The sequence below is a fragment of the Saccostrea cucullata genome, unplaced genomic scaffold, assembly GCF_032062105.1.
Source record: "Saccostrea cucullata isolate Sc308-1 unplaced genomic scaffold, CSIRO_AGI_Scuc_v1 ctg13949, whole genome shotgun sequence".
In the NCBI taxonomy this organism is placed as follows: domain Eukaryota; kingdom Metazoa; phylum Mollusca; class Bivalvia; order Ostreida; family Ostreidae; genus Saccostrea; species Saccostrea cuccullata.
Genome location: NW_026930246.1, coordinates 15,170 through 34,322, shown reverse-complemented (window position 1 = coordinate 34,322; position 19,153 = coordinate 15,170). Strand labels below are relative to the sequence as shown.

The following is a 19,153-nucleotide window of genomic DNA, read 5'->3' as shown; positions in this document are numbered from 1 at the left end:
CTTTTGTTCTATACCTAATTACAAATGTGTGCAAAACGGGAACACACCACAATTAACAGGGTAGTCATTATGATTGCTGTAAGTGCGGGTTTGCTACAAATTGTTCATAGTCCAATTAATTGGTCGATCGATGTTTGGAAGCTTTGATGATTCAACATGATTGCAAGTCATTAAACAATTATCGAAAATACTAGTATTACAACGTATGAGCATATTAATTAAAGGGGGAAAACTGAAAATTAGTTAAAATCACTGTCTAAAACAACTTGAGATGATTTTTTTAAAAATATTATTACACTTATTCCACATTTCAATTTCAAAAATGGCCGGGTTAAAAAGTATTAATCAACCTGTTAATTTTAAATTTCCTAAGCGTTCTTTCGGCAAGAAGAATCCAGAACTGCGTTCATTCAACCCCACTTGGTTTAAACAATACGCATGGTTACATTATGACGAAGTAAGTACATTAAAAGATATATATTTTTTATCTTTTCAATGATATTTTGAAAGGATACAAATTTTAATATATTTATTGTGTTGAAATCATTGGTTAATGTACAATGATTACACTTTAAAAGAGAAAAAACGATTTAAAAAAAAATAATATATTGAAATTAAATTTGTTCTTATTTTCAGGCAAAAGATCTGGCTTTCTGTTTCACCTGCATGGTTGCTGCAAAAGAGGGCAAGATTTCCAACTCCAAGGCCGACGGCAGTTTTATTTCCACGGGATTCTGTAATTGGAAGGATGCCACTTCTAAATTCCGGAAACATCAAGATTCCGACTGCCATAAAGAAGCCGTGGAGAGAAAAGTGAAACTACCACGAGAAACAAAAGACATTGGTGAAGTTCTCTCAGCCGCCCACTCAGAGGAGAAAACACACAACAGACAGCAGCTGCTTACCATTCTTCGCAACATCAGGTTTCTTGCTAGACAGGGATTACCACTCCGTGGCCACGACAATGATCAAAGCAACTTTCTACAGCTTCTGAAGCTCCATGGTGAATCGGATCCATCAATCCTCAAGTGGCTGGAAAGGAAACAAGACAAATTTACATCAGCAGATATCCAGAACGAGATGCTACAAGTGATGGCCTTAAAGATACTGCGTGACGTCGCTTCTAACATCAGGGAGAACGGCTATTTCTCCATCATGGTAGATGAGACAACAGACCAGTCAAATCGTGAACAAGTTGTGATTGTGATTCGTCATGTTGACAGTAACCTGGATGTGCACGAAGAGTTTATCGGACTTTGTATGGTGCCATCTATCGATGCTGCAACACTAACTAATGTGATTCTGGATGCATTGGTGAGGATGAACATTTCCTTGAGTAAGTGCCGTGGACAGTGCTATGATGGAGCCAGCAATATGTCCGGAGCCAAAAAGGGTGTGGCTGCTAACATCACCAGCAAAGAGACGAGGGCTATCTACACGCACTGTTATGGACATGCGCTCAACTTGGCAGTTGGTGATACAGTGAAAAAATCAAAGGTGATGCGTGATTCCTTGGATACTGTGTTTGAAATGTCCAAACTTGTAAAGTATTCGCCCAGGAGGGATACCATATTGGAACAGCTAAAGCGTGAGATGGCACCTGATACGCCGGGATTCCGTCTGCTATGCCCTACTCGATGGACTGTTAGAGCTGCCAGTTTGAACAGCGTTCTGGAAAACTACTCTGTCCTTCAGTCCTTGTGGGAGACCTGCTATGAGTGCACAAAGGATCCAGAAGCCCGTTCCAGGATCATCGGCGTAAAAACTCAGATGCAAAGTTTTGACTTTCTCTTTGGAGTGTCCCTTGGATACGAGATTCTACGTCACACAGACAATCTTAGCCGAACACTTCAGAAGAAAGACCTGTCAGCTGCCGAGGGCCAACACTTGACAGACCTTTCCCTGACGTCACTAAGTGCAATGCGAAAGGAAGAGTCCTTCGACTCATTCTGGGAATCACTTAACGGAAAACTTGATGAACTGGACGTCAGTGAGCCCACATTGCCACGGCGAAGAAAAATGCCCAAGCGATTTGAAACCGGAAAGGCCCCTCCAGAATTCGCCACATCAGAGAAAGACCTCTACAGACAACAGTACTTCGAAGCTCTGGATCTTGTGGTGAACTGTGTCAAAGACCGTTTTGATCAGCCAGGCTATCAAGTGTATCGCCATCTAGAGGACGTTCTTCTGAAGTCTGTGCGTGGCGACAAGACATACAAAGAAGATTTGGACTTTGTCTTAAAGTTCTATGGAGATGATCTGGACAAGACCTCTCTTTCTTCACAGCTGGATACATTTACAACGCTCGCACGAAACAACTTAAATGATTCCTCAACTGTGTCCGTTTCCTTTTTGGTGACCTTAGTGTCTCAGATGTCTCCAGCTTCCAGATGCCTATTCTCCGAGATTGTGACTCTACTGAGACTTATTTTAGTGATGCCAGCCACTAACGCTACAAGTGAGCGAACATTTTCTGCTTAGCGTCGAGTAAAGACTTATCTTCGTGCCACTATGTCCCAGGAAAGGCTGAATCATTTGATGATCCTGCACACGCACAGGGAGGCTACAGATGCGTTGAACAATTTGGCAGTTGCTAACGACTTTGTGTCAGCACGGGATGGACGGAGCTTCATTTTTGGACGCTTTTAAAGTGCAGTGACATTGTGTATTATTTAATGAACAGATTTCATTTATGTAGTGTTTATTAGTGCTTATTAATTGATTATCTCAAAATAATATTTATTCAACTACTTGCTTCTCATATTTGCTTATGACATGACGTAAATAAAATCATATAAAACGATTTTGTTTTTTTTAATCAGGTGGAGTCTTTGAAACATTGACAGAATGGGAAAATATATCATCAATATACTGGTAGAAATTTGAATTTAAGTAAAAACACGTCAGTTACCCCCCCCCCCTTTTCAATCTAGTTCGCCTCCCCAATGTCAAATACTTGCCGACGCCCCTGCAATATAAACCTCATGCGATTTTGACATAACTTTTTGTATGAATTTTAAATGAAGAGCATGTATGGGCAGCGGAAATGGCAAAAATTACCATAATGAGAAAACAAACAATTTCTGCCCTTTCCGCTGCCCATAAGCATGCATACTGCATAAATGTAGAACAAAGAAAAATTCACATGATGAAAGATCTTTAAAAAATGAATATCGGGACCTATATATACTGATATATACAGATACTAACAATCTGCAATTTCGAAATTTGAAGAAAAAAATGAAGTCACTTGAATGTCATGTGAGCCACTTTTGTCTGTTTACGGATACATTTTTACTTTAATGTTTATATTTTTAAAATGAACACGAAGAGAATGACGGGGGATAATTGAATTATTCAGAAGTTTTGGACAGCTATTAGATCCACCACTCTGAACCGGAAGTAGAACTCTTCAGTTTATTGCTTCGCGGACAAACCAAAACAAACCTGACGTCATATTTGTATTTTTCCTCTGCTTATGTAGCATTATTTTTCGTGTTTAAAGGCAAATATATCCAAAATATGGCTGCAGATTCACCGAAAAGAAGTATAAAATCAACTTACAACGTTATTAGACCACAGGCTTTTAGGTAATTAGCATTCTGAATCGTTTAATTTGATGCTATGGGTGTTGTTTACTTAGATTGATTCAGATTTCAGTCCAGGATTAAGGGCATCAGTTGTTTTACCGATCTTCAATTCAAAATTATTCCAAACTGAAATCGCGCAGTCCTATAGAATTATGAAGCAGACCAGGACCTAAGACCATAAAAAAGTTAATTCAAGCATTTGTTTCAAATACCAGAATATTTCTTAGTTATATTCATTTTGACTTATAGTCTTTCCTCGGTTTATGGTCTTGAGGCCAGGGATTAAAACGTGTTGAAGTAGATTTCTGTGTTTCATCTCATTATTTCATTGCTACTCAGCCTACAGATTAATTTCTGTTATAATAGTGATTTTTATGGATAACAGATTTATTAAAACAAAAAAAGTCTAAGAATTTCTTTGAAAGGCCACTTATCAATTATTAGAGCATATGCAAGTGTAGGGTCCATTGTACCAGTTGTGTATAATCGCAGCCACTTGACATTTTTTCCCCTTTTTTAATAAATTTGAAAATTCCCCATGCTATAATAATGGCAATAATAGTATGGGGAATATTTTTTATTAATGAAAAGAAATTAGATTATAAACGTCAAAAGCACCTATGTGTTTAAAGGATAAAAAAGAAAATTAGATTCAATATTTCATAGACATTAATGAAAATTAAGGGAGAAGACTAAATACTTTCAAATATAAAATCCAAAATCCTACCAGGTGGGCTTGAGGATTTGCTGATTAGGTAGTGTTTGTTGATGCATATACGACTTATAGGAGACTAATAGGAGAACTATATACAATGCAAAAGGAGATCCAAACTGTGGAACATATTCTCCCTCTTTTTTATGAATTGTTAGACATCTAACACATGAGACCTAGTCACTCTAAACGCCATTAATTAAATCCAATTGATTTTTTGTTGTCGAGTACCAATAGGACAAATGTGCAAGAAGATTTCTTCAATATGGCTGTAACTGACAAGTGTTAGATATAAAATCTAGTTACTTGTTAGTAGGCATGTTGCTGAGCTGTACACATTACATACCTATTTCAAATTCTATTACACATAATGAACAAATACACGATCAATTGACAACGTGTGCATAATGATTAAATGAAACCAACTAATCTCTGATATATATATTTTAGTGAAAAGAGTGTGATGGAGAGTGTTGTGGATTTCATCTCAGACGTAGTACCACAGGTAAGATATGTATCTACCAAAGGTGAGAGGGAGAGATGTTGAATAGGAACTCTGTATACATCTCTGATGGATGATAACAACAGTGTATAACAGATGAGAGATTCAGAAATTAAATTGTATTAATATTGTTAAAAGAATAAGTAAAATTATCAATATAATAGATGTGCAGTTTAGAAATTTATCATGAAAGTAGAACTTAAGAGATATTTAATGAGAGATTTAGTAAAAGTTATTTAACATATTATACTCTCTAGTAAGTATTGTCATGAAACACACAAATTTTAAAATTTACATGAACAATGAAAATATCTTCTGCTGTTTTGTTGTTTATAGTAGCATACATATTTTTTTTTTCTTTTTAGGCATACACGGGAAACACAAAGGCTGAGGACAAGGAGAGAATTCAGTGGGTTCAGTTTGCCCAATCTGATATCAATGGTAGGGTCATTGTTAAATTGCCCAGTCTGATATCAGTGATACAAGGACTGTAAGTTAGTCCAGTCTTATATCAATGGTAGAATTACAGTTTGCCTGGTCTGCTATCAATGGTAGGGTCATGGTTGGAGGGGTGACAGTCTGATATCAATTAGGTAGGGTCACTGTTAGTTAGCCCAGTCTGATATCAATGGAGTAGTGACAGTCTGATATTAATGGTAGGGTGACAGTTAGCTCAGTCTGATATCGGTGATAGAATAATAGTTTGTCCAGTCTGATATCAGTGAAAGTGTGTGACAGTAAGTTTACAAAGCCTGAAATCAATGGACATGATGCAGGGGTGGACAGTTTGCCCATCTGATATCAATATTAGAGTGATAGTTAGTCCAGTTTGATATCAATTTTACATATTGATTACTGAAGTTTTGAATGATTCAATTCATGGGAAAAGAGATTGTTTATAAAAGTATTGTCTCTGTCAGTCAGGAACATAGAAATCATCTAAAAAATACTGTTGTGTCATATGCTTGAACTTGTTCAAATGACTTAAGTGATAAGTAATTCCATCAAAACATATAACATGTACTGTATACAGGGAAATTTTCGCCCTTTCACCCTACCGTCCTCTGGGCGAATTTAATACAGAGCAAAAATTCAAAGAATACAGAATAATTACTTATATAAAACTATTATGAATTTAAAATGGGGCAAAATTGTCTGCAAGTGTGAAAGGGCGAAAATAACACGAGGCAAAAATAACCCTGTATACAGTATTTGATGGTTGTTTTTATTGATGTAAGGTTTATTCTTTTCTTGTTTTTAATTCTAGATGTGTCCTCGAATCCAGATCTGAACACAAACGAGAGCAAAGGAGTGCCATTATTGCTGATACTGGGATATGGAAATGGAGTACAAGTGTGGAGTATAGCGGTAAATTTAAGGACATTCTTCTTAAATTCATCTCTGTAAATATCAGCATTATTGGTCTTTTTGTATTACCACTGTGATTCTTTGATATTGTATGTGAGAGTTTGATGCAGCATGAATAAAGCATACATGCATGTTTATATATTTTAAAGTTAAATTCTGTTTCACAGACCAATGGGGAAGCACAGGAAGTGTTGTCACTGAGGCAAGGACCAATCAGAATCTTCAAAGTTTTGCCAACCCCAACACAAGGTTAGTACTAGCTCTTTCTGATGACTTTTTTTTAAATGCTATGCTCTGTTAAATTTAGATTGCAGGGTGAATACTAGTGCATTCTGATGACCAGTGTTTTGAGGCATCACTGTCTCAAATTTAGATTACAGTCTTATGATGTTTTCTCTATATTTTTTTTCTGGGAAAAGTTTAAATAATAGCCCATTTATTATTCATATAAGGAGGAATAGATATGTATATCAATAACCCATATACATATATTTAATTATAATATACATGTACATGTATTTATTTTCTAACAGTTTTTGAGGATCCTGATCAGTTCCATTATAAGAGACCACTGGCTGTTCTCTGTGACAGTACCAGGTATAAAGGAAAACTTTTTTTATTCTCAGTAGAATTATTTTTGGCAGTTTCATTAATGCAAAGTCCTTTTGCAAAATGTCTTTAATTGTAGTCAGATGTAAACTGAGCACTGTTGAGAATAAAAATTATGCACTTAAAATTTATCTCTCTCTCTTTTGAAGTGCTGGACAGCCCTACTGTTCAGTGAAGTTCATTTCCCTAAGGACGGGGGATGAGGTTCACAACATCAGTTTTAAAACTCACCCTGTGATAAACATAGAGGGCAATAAGAGGTAAGTATTGGATAAGTGTGTGTACATATTACATGTGTAAATATCAATATCACTTGATATTAATATGAATGATACAAATCCAAAGGTGCAAGGAAGAACAGTATGTGCTAGTAAGAAACATGTTTTATCATATAAAGGTTTTACTTACCATGCTTACAAAGATTGCAGTTTTACATTGTTTTACATGTATAGACTAATTGTGATGTAATTTCTATTTATAGAGTGGTTGTGGTGGTGTTCCAAGAGAAGCTGAGTGTGTATGATGCCTGTTCACTGAGACAGCTGTTCTGGGTCATGAGTAAGATACTAAATAATAATGATATGACTCTCTGGTGACTTTGGTCGTCTTTAACACACTGTTAAATAACTGGAATACCATATAGCGGGTTTTCTTGGCAGGTGTAAAATTTGGCGTTTTGCATATTCAAAGGTATGCCAATAATTTTGGCGTAAGTTATTTTATCGGATGCAGGGTTTCATCTCTTTGCAGATGGACACTAAGAAGAGTACTAACTATTTTAGCAATTAAAATTTTAGCGGACTATCATCAAAACGCCAAAATAAGCCAAAATTAGCATCCCACTAAAATTACCGGCTATACGGTGTAGTCTGTATATCTGTGTCTGTTTCAGACTGTTTCCCTAACACTGGCCCTAATATTAACCCTATTGCTCTGGGTACGAGGTGGTTAGCCTATGCAGATAAAAGGGTGAGTATATCAACACTACTAATTGTAGGTACCTTGCAATGTTTCAAGTAATATAAAGTAAAATACCACAGGTTATACATGTAGCAAACACACTTACGATGAATTCTCGCTTACGTGCAATGTTGATTCAGCAGTGTACATAGATTTTTAGTTCTATGTTTAATCTGTTTAATTGTCAGCTTGTTCCCATGCACCAGTCCTGTGGGGGTATGTCAGGAGATGGGTCCCAGTCTTATGCTGCCACGGTCATCAGTGCTGCTAAGGTAACGATTTCATTGGTTGATTGATTCTGGTCATCAACGTTTGTTTTGGTACTGGTATTTTCTTATAAAGATACTGCTAACGGTAAAGATGAAGGACTATCTGTGCAACATAACTCTGATGTTGCAGAAATTGGGTGGAATGTATTCTACCAGGATTTAGAAAACACTTATATTGAAAACAGTGTTTAGTAAATGTTAAACTACATGATGATAAAATTGTAAACATTAAATGTACAAATGCAAAATACTTGCAAATATCAACCAAGCAGAGAAAATAACTGAGAAGTGAGAACACTATAATTTGGTTTATTACAGGGAGCATTTAAGGGTCTGACCCTGTTTGGAGAAGCTATGGTTCACAGTGTAACAGGAACAAAGCCTGCCCCCACCCCTAAGAAGGCTGACTCTCCACCCCTGGACAACGGTCATCGTCCAGGCATTGTGTCCATCATTGACACACAGACAATCAACATCGATCATGTGAGGCTTTATTTCATATTTAAATCATTTTATTTCTTTAAAATGATCTTTAAATTACATGTATGTCACAGGTGCTTGTTTCATAAAATATGCTAGGTTTCTACTATGTAATTCAGTAGAAACCTAGCATATTTTATGAAACAAGCACCTGTGATGTATGTTTTTTGGAAATTTTGTATTTTTTTTTAAAACAAGTTAAGCTATCCTTGATAAAAGAAATTGAAGACTATGGAGAGAGTAGATTTATGTTAGGTATTTTTGAAAGCAAAGTTACAAAATAATTGGCATGAGATGTTTTTTCTGACTTTGTTATTAAATTTTGGTGATGACATGTATTAATGTAGCATTACCTCCCTTACTCTACTTGCTGACCATGTTGAGTACTGTTTATTCCTATTGACAGTTCAGTGTGAGTGAAGACAATGAAGCTGACGGACTGATCGCTCATTTCCACGCCCACGCTAACGAGCCTGTGTCCTGTTTGACCTTTGACTCCTCTGGTACATTGCTCCTGACAGCGTGTAAACTAGGGCATAACTTTCATGTGTTCAGAATCATGGCACATCCATGTGCATCATCACTGGGGGCAATTCATCACCTATATACACTACACAGAGGGGAGACAACTGCCAAGGTCTGTCTGAGAAAACACAATGACTATATGCAATGTTGAGTACCGGTATGTAAATATCATAAGTTTGGTTGATTTGTCGGGGTCAGTTGAAGGAAAGGTTAATATGTGTGTCTTAGAAGTCAGGCAATATTTTGATACATTTTAATTAGATTGACAGAAAATGTGACAATATTATGTACACTGTATAGGATCAGCATGTCATTTAGTATTATTTTTGCCAGGTGATTGACATGTGTTTTAGCCATGACAGCAGATGGGTGACAGTCAGTTCTCACCGAGGAACAACTCATCTTTTCCCCATTACACCATATGGAGGTAATCTTCTAAATAAAACTTGTTTGAAAATGATTTAATGATAATATTAAAGCATGTAAGCCTCAAAAATGTAAAGGAGGGGGCACGTTAAAACTTGGCAATTGCATTTTTTATTGTTCTTGATATAAAAAATGACAGCAACATACATGTTCACAGTAACTGTAATTCTTATGAGGAGTAAGTTGTACCGTATATACTCGCCTATAAGTCAGTCCACCTATAAGTCGGTTTTATTAAATAAGCTTGTATATTGGATGGACTGACCTCATATAAAACCTTACTTTTAATAGCTCGCCTATAAGTCGTACAAAGAGTTTTAGATCAGAGATTTACTCCCAAAAAACCGACTTATAGGCGAGTATATACAGTAAATTATGTTGAAAAATTACCAGATTTGCATTCACAGTCATGCTCTTTTAGAATTTAACACTGTCTTACCGGTAGTATGTAATTGACAAATGTTGCTCTTTTGCAGGACAAGTGAATACCAGAACACACTGTAGTGCACGGATTGTAAATCGAGCGAGTCGATTCCATAAGAGTGCCGGTCTGGATGATATGGATCATGGTGCTGGTAGGAATAGCCCTGTACTCAATGCCTCAGGAAGCCCAACATCAGCAGGTATGGGTTAGTTGGCATATTTGTTTGTTGAACGATGATTTGTTTTCATAATATTATTGATTTATTTATTTGAATGAAAAGTGATCAAGAATCTTTATTTGCTTTCTACTCATGATATACAAAAATCTTTACATTTTGTAGGTCAATATGACAATTACCCGAGTTTACTGAGACACAATGCCCTCAACAACAGTATAGGGAACCCCAGACTTCCTCCCTATCCCCACCCCATCACTGTGTACCCTCTGGCTCAGATCAAGCAGCCCTTGATGATGGGGCGGGGCAGTAGTAAGACGGGCAGCCCCTCACATACGGGGTCAGACAACTGGATCCTGGTCACAGCCTGTTTTTCTACCCCCAGGGTGTGGGTCGGAGGAAGTCCCAGCCTCTCTGTAGACAGGAGAGGTATTTCTGTTATTTCATTGTCAGTTGTCTTGTTTGTTGGAAGATGGCAGGATTTTACAAAATTTTATAAAATTATGGACTGTAAATAGGAACATTTATATAATTTTTTCTCTATAATGAATATTCAATGAATTTTCATTGAAATGATCATTTCTGTTCTACTGCACATTAAATGTCACAATGCAAAAAATTGTAACTGCAGAAGCTGTAAACAAAAAGTAAATTTTGAAAGGCACAGATAAGAAATATCTATTAGATTTCCAGTATGTACAATTAATAATAATATTTGTTTTGCTGTTCTTAGGTCTTTCTTGTACTCTTTGTAGAAGGTAAGAGAGCAGCAGATTCCCTCTTTCTTATGAGTCAGACGGGTACTCTAGTGGAGTATGTCCTTGACCCTAAATCCAAACAAGTAACAGAGAAAGTAACAGATGGAACTCCTCTGGATTTATCCATTACTGGTTATATGCAGTGGCACCTACAGCGGTAAGTTGGATGCTGATAGATTATAAGTGGTGCAAATATTTTCATCAATAAAAATAATGTTTCCTTATTGTAGTACCAAGATCATATCTAAGTAATTTCTAGATTATGAAGGAAAATGAGAAAAATAATAAATTACAAGTATGATCTCTTAAAGGTGATTCATTTCACCCATATCTTGTGATCTGGGATAAGGGTAGATATATATCCTTATGTATATATGCCTTACTTCTGCATTGTAGGTGTTTAAAATAATGTTCAGGATTTTGTAGCCAGATAATATGTCTCTGATTTGTGTTCATCCTAGGTCAAAGACCTCTGAGGAAGTCAGGCCCCCTCTAGTCATCAATAACCCCCTTATTCTGGCCTCTGATGCTGTCATGTCACAAAGACCATCCTCATACTCAGGTAAAAACTCAGGTAAAAATTGCCCACTTTATTTACCTTAAATCAGTTTGTGTAAAAAAAAAAAAATTAATCACATACTGGGCATTTGATTTTTCTTTTTTCTGAGGGGAATTAATAAAAAAAATTTAAAAAATAGTAAGAGATCATTTCCAAATACAGGAAAATGGATCCATTATGAAAAATTATTCCACAAATTTCAATTTCAATGCATACACTGAGACATGACAGTTGATGTGGTTACTTTACAGATGACAGTGATCTGCTTCCTGTGACCAGACAAGACTCCAGGGACAGCTTACCGACAGAACAGGAAAATAGAGTGGTGGATCAACAGGAGTGGCTTTCTCAAGTAAACCATATTTTATTTAAAAAAGAAAATTTTTACCATGCATCAATAATGATACCTATGTACATTCAATGCCTAACCTTGGTGATGTAGTGACGAGTGATTCATTTACTTCTCAGGTGGAGATCATTACCCACGTGGGACCACACCGCCGCCTCTGGATGGGGCCGCAGTTCTCCTTTAAGACATACCAGAACGTCCAGAACACAACTGTCCTGTCCTCCCAGTCCTCAGCCCTACTGTCACAGAGTCCAGAGGTCAACCTGTCCAACATGGACGTCACCTCAGACGAGGTCGACCTCGAAAGCCTCAAGTAAGACATGAACATAGGGAACTCACTGAGAGACTTAACAGAGGGGAAAGGGGGGTCAGATTATGCTTAATTGCTTCTAAACTCTTTTTTTTTCATTGAAATAAACAAAATATTTCTTTGCAAATATGAATAATTTATTCAAAATAGTTGATTACATTTTGTAAAACAAAAAAATTTTACTCAAGTGGTGTTAATTATTATTTATTTCATATCTATATTTATATTTCGCTTATTTATTATTATTAGAACTTGTGTGCATTTTATGTATAGAATCCAGCCAGTGAGATCTAGTCCTGTTGCCATGCCCAATGCTCGCCCTGCCTACAGACGAACAGGAAGTGACATCACCTCATCTCCTGGAAAAGGACCTTCACCTTTACTCATAGAAGCAGGTAAGTGTTGTAACTACTCCAGTACTCACAGGTTTCTGTGTCCTCTCTGAGATAGATTGGTTACAAAATCAGTGATGATAAGAAGCATGCACTTTTAAGCAATTTATGTTATAAATGTACAAGCAGGATTACTATATGTTTTATATGACGTAATTCATTTAAAAAATAACTCTGCACTGATACAATTTTCATATCTACATGAACAACAGTACTTAAGTACTGTCAATTTATCCAGGTAGTTTTGACCGTGACTTTATTCTCTGATTTACAGGTACTATTGATCAAGACTTTATTCTCTGACTTCCAGGTAGTTTTGATCAGTCTCCAAACCTTTGTGATGTCTACAGCAGTTGGGCCGAGTCCACAGTTGCTAAGCAGCCTAGAGGAAGTGTAGAGTTAGATGAGAAAATGAAAGAGACTCTAGCTGAGGCCATGTTAGAGTCCCCAATGAAGGAGGGGGGTCCCTCATCTGTATCACATGGTAAGTCAAGAAACAGGAGCAACATATATAGTCAAAGCTTAGCATTACCAGAAAAGAAGGAGTGTACCTGCAGACTGACTTAATTAATTGGATCCAAAACCAATGAGTACTTAAACTCCTAAAAGAAGATTAAAATGCAAAGCTCCACTATAGTACAATTTCTGAAAAGGTGTATCTTATCTTTAACCTTTTTCTTGGGTGGGCTGTGGTTGGGGGGGGGGGGGTATTCTATTGTAAAACATTGAATTGTGAATTTCATAATGTACATCATGTGTATGCAAAAAAGACATTGCATCACAGATACCTTGGGTGTCCACTTAAAATATACAAATTGAATATTTTTTAAATTAAATATTTTGAAGGAAAAATTTTAATCACACAAGAGCAATTTTTTTTCTGGTTTCTGACTTGATAAAATATTCAAATTATATTTGCTTCTATGTCTTAAATGGATTTAAAAGACTATATTTTTCTTTCCTTCTCATAATAATACAACTTTACAGATTTGTATAGCAAAGGCAAACTGAGTTTGAATTCTTTGAAATCTTACCAGGACTATTATTTGGTGAAATGGTGGCATATGAAAATTTCTCCTTTATATGCTTCTCAAAATTACTGCTTAACAATATTTATGAATTTCATTAAAATGTTTAAAACATTAAAAGACATTAAACATTAAAAAGACATTAAAAGTAGGGATGTCAACGAATATTCAAATATTCATTCAAGAAATTGATATTTGAAATTGAATTTAAATTTAAGATTCAAAAATTCAGTTTTAAGTGTACAAGCTTTTAATAGAGAGAAAAATATGGAAAGTTTGATTAGAAATTGAATCAAGTTCATACAGTTGACCAGCAATAAGATTTAGTTTAGAACAGAATTAAAAGACACTCCTCTTGGATTACCTGAAAGGTTTGAAGAGTGTATCTATTAAAATAAATTATTCATTTGATCAGGGTTAGGGTTAGGGTTTGTTACCATCTCGCCTTAACTGTAAAATTTAGTATTCCCATTTCGCCTTATTAATCGCTCAGGTGAATTAAGGTGATATTTAGCAGAAAGTATTTTTCAAAAAAATACTTGGTATTACATGTATTATTTCATTCACTGTATTCATAAATTCCCATTAACTTAAATTCAATCTAAAAATTTAAATTTTTATATTAACCCAGTAATAATATTTAAAAATACTAAAATTCCCATTTTGCCTTAGTACTTTTTAACTTTTTCTTACCGAATTTCGCAGTTAAGGCGAAATGGGAATACTAAATTTTACAGTTAAGGCGAGATGGGAACAAACCTTTAATTAGTGGTATAACAATGTCCAGTACTTACAACTGATCCCCTGCTTACGTAAATATCATTATTTAAAATCATTATCAGGAAATTAATTAACTAAAAGTAATTGTTTTTAATTTTTCTCCATCAGATAATTGTTCTGCATGGAGTTATCAGTGTATATTTTGGTAAGACGATCAATTAATCTGGAACATACTAAAGAATCTTTTCAATTTTCAAAAATAATTCATTACATGTTGGATGTAAACTTTATATTATATATACATATACTGTGTAAAATATTTTAAAGATATAATTACTGTGAATTTACAAAACTTTACATGAATTTAATCCCAAAATAATGACATAAAATGTATACTGCATGACAGGAGAGTGAAAATATACATTTTATAATGCAAAACGTATTTGTTTTATCAAATATTCGTAGGGCTGGGCAAAAATATCGATATTTCAATATATTGCAATACAATGACAAAAAATATCGTATTGCAATACGATTTTGTAATATTGATGTATTGGCAATATGCTTAGATTAAGGAATTTTATCATTAAATATAAAAATGGACTGATGAAAGATTTGTTATTAAGCCAAACAGTAAGAGAGAAGTTGTTTTTGGGAGTATTTCAGAGCATAACTTAAATGAAATCAACAGGATTTTTTCTTTGTTGGTTATTTATCATAGTTATGTACATTCTGCATGTAAATTAAAGTAAATATAGTAAGAAAATGCCATTTTGATTACATTTAAAATATTGCAATACATATCGCAATACAGTTAAAAATATCGCAATATATCGCAATATACGAAATCTTAGGCCAATACCCAGCCTTAAATATCCGCATATATTCGAATACTCGTATGGAATATTTGAATCTCAGTTATTGACACTTTTGACATCCCTAATTAAAAGACAGAAAAAAAATTATTCTTACTCAAATTAATAATTATGGACTTAAGTTTTACAAAGTATCAAATAAATATGATTTTCCAAATATATTACTATCTCATTTGCTATTGAAAGCTTTCATTCTAGGCCTATATTTCTCAGTTAAATTATTTATGTCAATTTTCTTGTCGTCAACTGATAGACTCTATATACATGTAGTAGTATCATTTTATGCAAGAAGGTACATGTTTAATCTTTTAAAAAAATATTTGGCATCACAGGATTGGCAACAGTAATTTGTTATTCTTTACATCGATGAAATAGACCTTGGACTTACCTTGCATCTAAAATAAAACGGTCGAATTCAACCTAATTGATACCATCACTTCGTGATATTGTCTTCTTCAATCTATGAAAGTTTCATTTATTTTAAAATCCCTTCTGAAATCATGGATTAAAATATATTGTTTATTGTTGACCATTGAATGTATAAAATTCTAAAAATTGAACGTGAAGGTATGTGGAAGGTTGTACTTGTGGCAGTGTTCACTATGTTCTAATGTGTATATTGTAAAATCACATATTTTCAAGGGGTCAAATTTTCGAGGTTTGAAGAAATAATAGTAATATTGGTTTGTAGGGATTTGATTTCGTGGTTGGAAAATGTTTAGTAGTAATGCATTTTAAATTTTACCTTTCGTGGTGGTCATTAATTCGTGGGTCTCGAGATTCCTGGAAAACAACAAAATAACCCCCCCACAAAAATTAGTGATTTCACAGTATACAACAAATATTTGATACAACATGTAGTTGAAAGTAAACTTAATTCCCATCTTAAAGCCAATATATCTTGTCAACATTCGTTGTTCTGTCATTTTATAAAACGTTAAAACATTCCCGTTACTTTGGTAACACATTATCTCGGACTTTTATAACCTTTTTGTTTTATGTAACAATGTCACTAATAGACAGCGCTAGGTTTCCCAGTCACAAAGAGCTAGGTATTTCTTCTTCCATCTTTGGTTTTAAGCAGACGATTGCTTAAGGCTGGCTAGCGGCACCAGGTGCTTCTATCTGTTTTAGAGTCATTAAAACTCTTTTATAATTAGCCAAGCAAGGGGAGACTGAATCAGCTATCAAAGACGGAGACTGATTTTTAAGATGCCTAGAGATGCTAAGCGACTCACCTCTATCTTTTAATAACGCCTGATCAGTCATCCTGATGATCTGTCGTCGTGCTAGTCTTCTGGGCCTAATTTCACGTGTAGTTTATTTAATGCTATGATAATTCGAGCCCCCTACTCTATTATCCCTATACTCGGTGGGTGCATCAATAACGGGCTTTGGATTAAGAGCCTATATTGTTGACGGTAAGATAATGAAGCCGGGAGAGGTGGATCGGTTACCTGAGAGGGAATTATTAATCAGCATCTTTTTTAATCTTCGTCATCACTGTTTCATTTTAATCACTATTTATAACAAAGAGATAGCAGAGAAAACAGTTGTATAGAATAGGTCAGATTGCTTGTTGATGGTTTTATGGACCGGGGGCTTTGGATGTCGTGGGTTTACTTTTATTCCCGCCAGGAGAGTATTCTCCAAAACATTGTTTCACTCGCCTCTTTAGGACAACTGGTCGTCTCAAAATTAAAAATGGGGACAAAAGACATTTTTTATGATCACGTAATTTTACCGGAGTTTATGTGACATTTCATTACGATATGACATATTTTTCCCCTTCATTACCCCAGGAGTCATAAAAAACGAAATTTATTTTAAAATGTTTCCAATAACGTAAAAATGAACAGGACTGCGTCATTAAAATCTGTTCTAACCTTGTATTGATGACTTTCTAGGCTTAACCTCTCTTCTGGTTCACTGTTGATACGTTCTGACGCTGTACATTCTAAATTCTCCTCTGGTTAACTATTGATAAGTTTTATCCATGTGTATATTTAAAGCTGTACATTCTAAATTCTTCTTTGGTTAACTGTTGATACGTTTTATCAGTGTATATCTATTGAGAACTTCTCCACTTTCCAGCACTGGTCAATCAATTACCTTTCACTCCACAATTTACAATTTTTTTTAACCAATCTGCATGTTTAATAAACGTCCAAACCCTTCATACTTATCCCTACAGACCAATAAAATCACTTGTTTTGATTTTTGTTGGATGGTAGAAAATTCCAAAACAAGCGAGTTTATTGGTCTCTATAGTCGACTATAAAGGGTTTGATAGGTTGATAAAATACTTACATTGGTTTAAAAAAAATGTGTCTAGAATTAGTAAGTGAAAAGTAGCTGACTGACCAATGCTGAAAAGTGGAGAATTCTCCCAAACAGGGAGCAGAAAATCATGCACCGTAAATAGCAAATTATTATGCCCCCGCTTGAAAAGTGGGAGGGTGTATATGTACATGTATATTATAGTGATCGGGATATCCGTCCGTCCGTCTTTTACGCTTTTGGGAATCCATCTCTTATCAACAACGCTTCTTATACCACTGATTGAAATCTAATGAATTTTTCAAAGAATCTTTGTTACATATTGCCATTGTGCGCACCCTGTTTTACTTTTTGATTGGACACTTTTCATGTTTCCCTTAGCAAAATATCGTCTTCAACACTGCCATTCTTTCTATAATATTGAAGGATACCCATCTCTGATCTGCAACCCCTCCTATACCACTAAATAAAATTTAGTGATACTTTCACAGATTATTACATATTGCAATTATGCACCTCCTACTTTACTTTTTGATCTGACCCATATTTCGGGTCTCCCAGGGCAAAACATGGATTTTGTCCCCATAATCATATTTGAGGCGGAGGAATCATTTAGTGAGATCAGTGCTCACAGTACAAGTACCTCTACAGTTTACATTTATATTGTATTTGTAGCGTGATGATCAGAGACTTTTATATCAAACAATAGAGCAGCAGTTCTGCAGCTGTACACTCTGCTGTGGTTAAATGTTGATACGTGTTATCCCTGTATAGAAAACGATGTTACATTCTAAAGTCTCCTTTGGTTAACTTGATACATTTTATCCCTGTACAGATGCCTTTATTGGTAGTAACGAGAACCTTAGTACGTCCTCTGGCTCCAGTATTGGGCTGACACGGGAACACGTCATTGACCCTATGTTCAGCACCAGCAACGAGTCACCTGACTCCAGCTGACGTCAGGGGGAACCGGAAGTTCAATCCAGTGGATTGTAATGTTGTGTCATTAACTCCGTGATTAAATGTTTAAATTTTAAAATATATAAATTATATATACACTTTCTTGATAATTTATCAAATTCAATGACAATTGAATGTGAAAAAGTTTTAAAGTATATTATGGATAAAAAGATGAATTTAGACGTTGAAAAATATGTGAAATTCATCAAAACTGCATGCATTGACACATTCTGTATTTTATTGTGATATTGTACATCTATACATATTGGTTATGAAAATGATTCACTGGTTTTGCATTGTTGGAATAATTTATACATGTAATACAATTATATGGTTGTTATTTTAAAATGTATTTTTCTCAAATTTAACATTCGATATGCTTAATAAATGAAATATCCAAAAAGCAGTTTTTTAATAAGTTGAAGCAAGACTCTATACAATTCAACTTTAATAGTATGAACCAATACATGCTAGTATTATAATGTTAAAAATTTGATTTTGAAGACTGTGAGTAAATTCGTAATTGAGAACATAACTGTATACCGTTTGAGACCAAAATTTGGTCATTTCAGGCCCTATTACTGTACGTTTACAAACTCTAAATAAAATGATTTGTCCATGTTTATCCATATAAATGTAAAAGTAAGTTCAGGTGATGCCACTGAACTCGGCGGACATGACTGGATGTGTGTTAAGTACGGATGACTTTTACAGATTGAGTATTTTTTTTCTTCCTTTAAATCGGATCATTGCTGTAAATTAGATACGAAATCACCGTTTTAATCCACGTAGGTGAAAAGACCGTTAGTGATTAGTCGTGTGGGTTGTAGACTCTGGTAATGAACGTGCTTCATTAGATCTCACATGAAATCCGTCAGGATC

The 19,153-nt window shown here is 35.0% G+C and overlaps 2 protein-coding genes across 2 annotated transcripts; both read left to right on the top strand.

The window, feature by feature from the left end:
- The first annotated feature begins 255 nt into the window (after window positions 1-255).
- On the top strand, window positions 256-2,481 carry LOC134283384 (zinc finger MYM-type protein 1-like). Its single transcript, XM_062765838.1, has 2 exons — window positions 256-457; window positions 637-2,481. The coding sequence occupies exons 1-2, from the start codon at window positions 272-274 to the stop codon at window positions 2,479-2,481; spliced, it is 2,031 nt and encodes a 676-aa protein (XP_062621822.1). The 5' UTR covers window positions 256-271.
- Window positions 2,482-3,422: 941 nt separating this feature from the next.
- LOC134283383 (BCAS3 microtubule associated cell migration factor-like) lies at window positions 3,423-18,671 on the top strand. Its single transcript, XM_062765837.1, has 22 exons — window positions 3,423-3,590; window positions 4,753-4,807; window positions 5,170-5,245; window positions 6,072-6,172; window positions 6,340-6,421; window positions 6,706-6,769; window positions 6,931-7,041; window positions 7,263-7,339; window positions 7,674-7,750; window positions 7,930-8,013; window positions 8,329-8,493; window positions 8,897-9,127; window positions 9,349-9,442; window positions 9,918-10,064; window positions 10,206-10,469; window positions 10,796-10,955; window positions 11,260-11,360; window positions 11,609-11,709; window positions 11,826-12,019; window positions 12,290-12,411; window positions 12,719-12,892; window positions 18,147-18,671. The coding sequence occupies exons 1-22, from the start codon at window positions 3,523-3,525 to the stop codon at window positions 18,266-18,268; spliced, it is 2,670 nt and encodes an 889-aa protein (XP_062621821.1). The 5' UTR covers window positions 3,423-3,522; the 3' UTR covers window positions 18,269-18,671.
- Window positions 18,672-19,153: the final 482 nt, after the last annotated feature.

Excerpts from the sequence above, each read along its gene's own strand:
- LOC134283384 (XM_062765838.1), top strand. The coding sequence starts at position 272 with ATGATTTTTTTAAAAATATTATTACACTTATTCCACATTTCAATTTCA. Across the intron at positions 458-636 it reads CATGGTTACATTATGACGAA|GCAAAAGATCTGGCTTTCTG; the intron begins GTAAGTACATTA and ends TCTTATTTTCAG.
- LOC134283383 (XM_062765837.1), top strand. The coding sequence starts at position 3,523 with ATGGCTGCAGATTCACCGAAAAGAAGTATAAAATCAACTTACAACGTT. Across the intron at positions 7,340-7,673 it reads ACAGCTGTTCTGGGTCATGA|ACTGTTTCCCTAACACTGGC; the intron begins GTAAGATACTAA and ends TGTCTGTTTCAG. Across the intron at positions 8,014-8,328 it reads CGGTCATCAGTGCTGCTAAG|GGAGCATTTAAGGGTCTGAC; the intron begins GTAACGATTTCA and ends GGTTTATTACAG.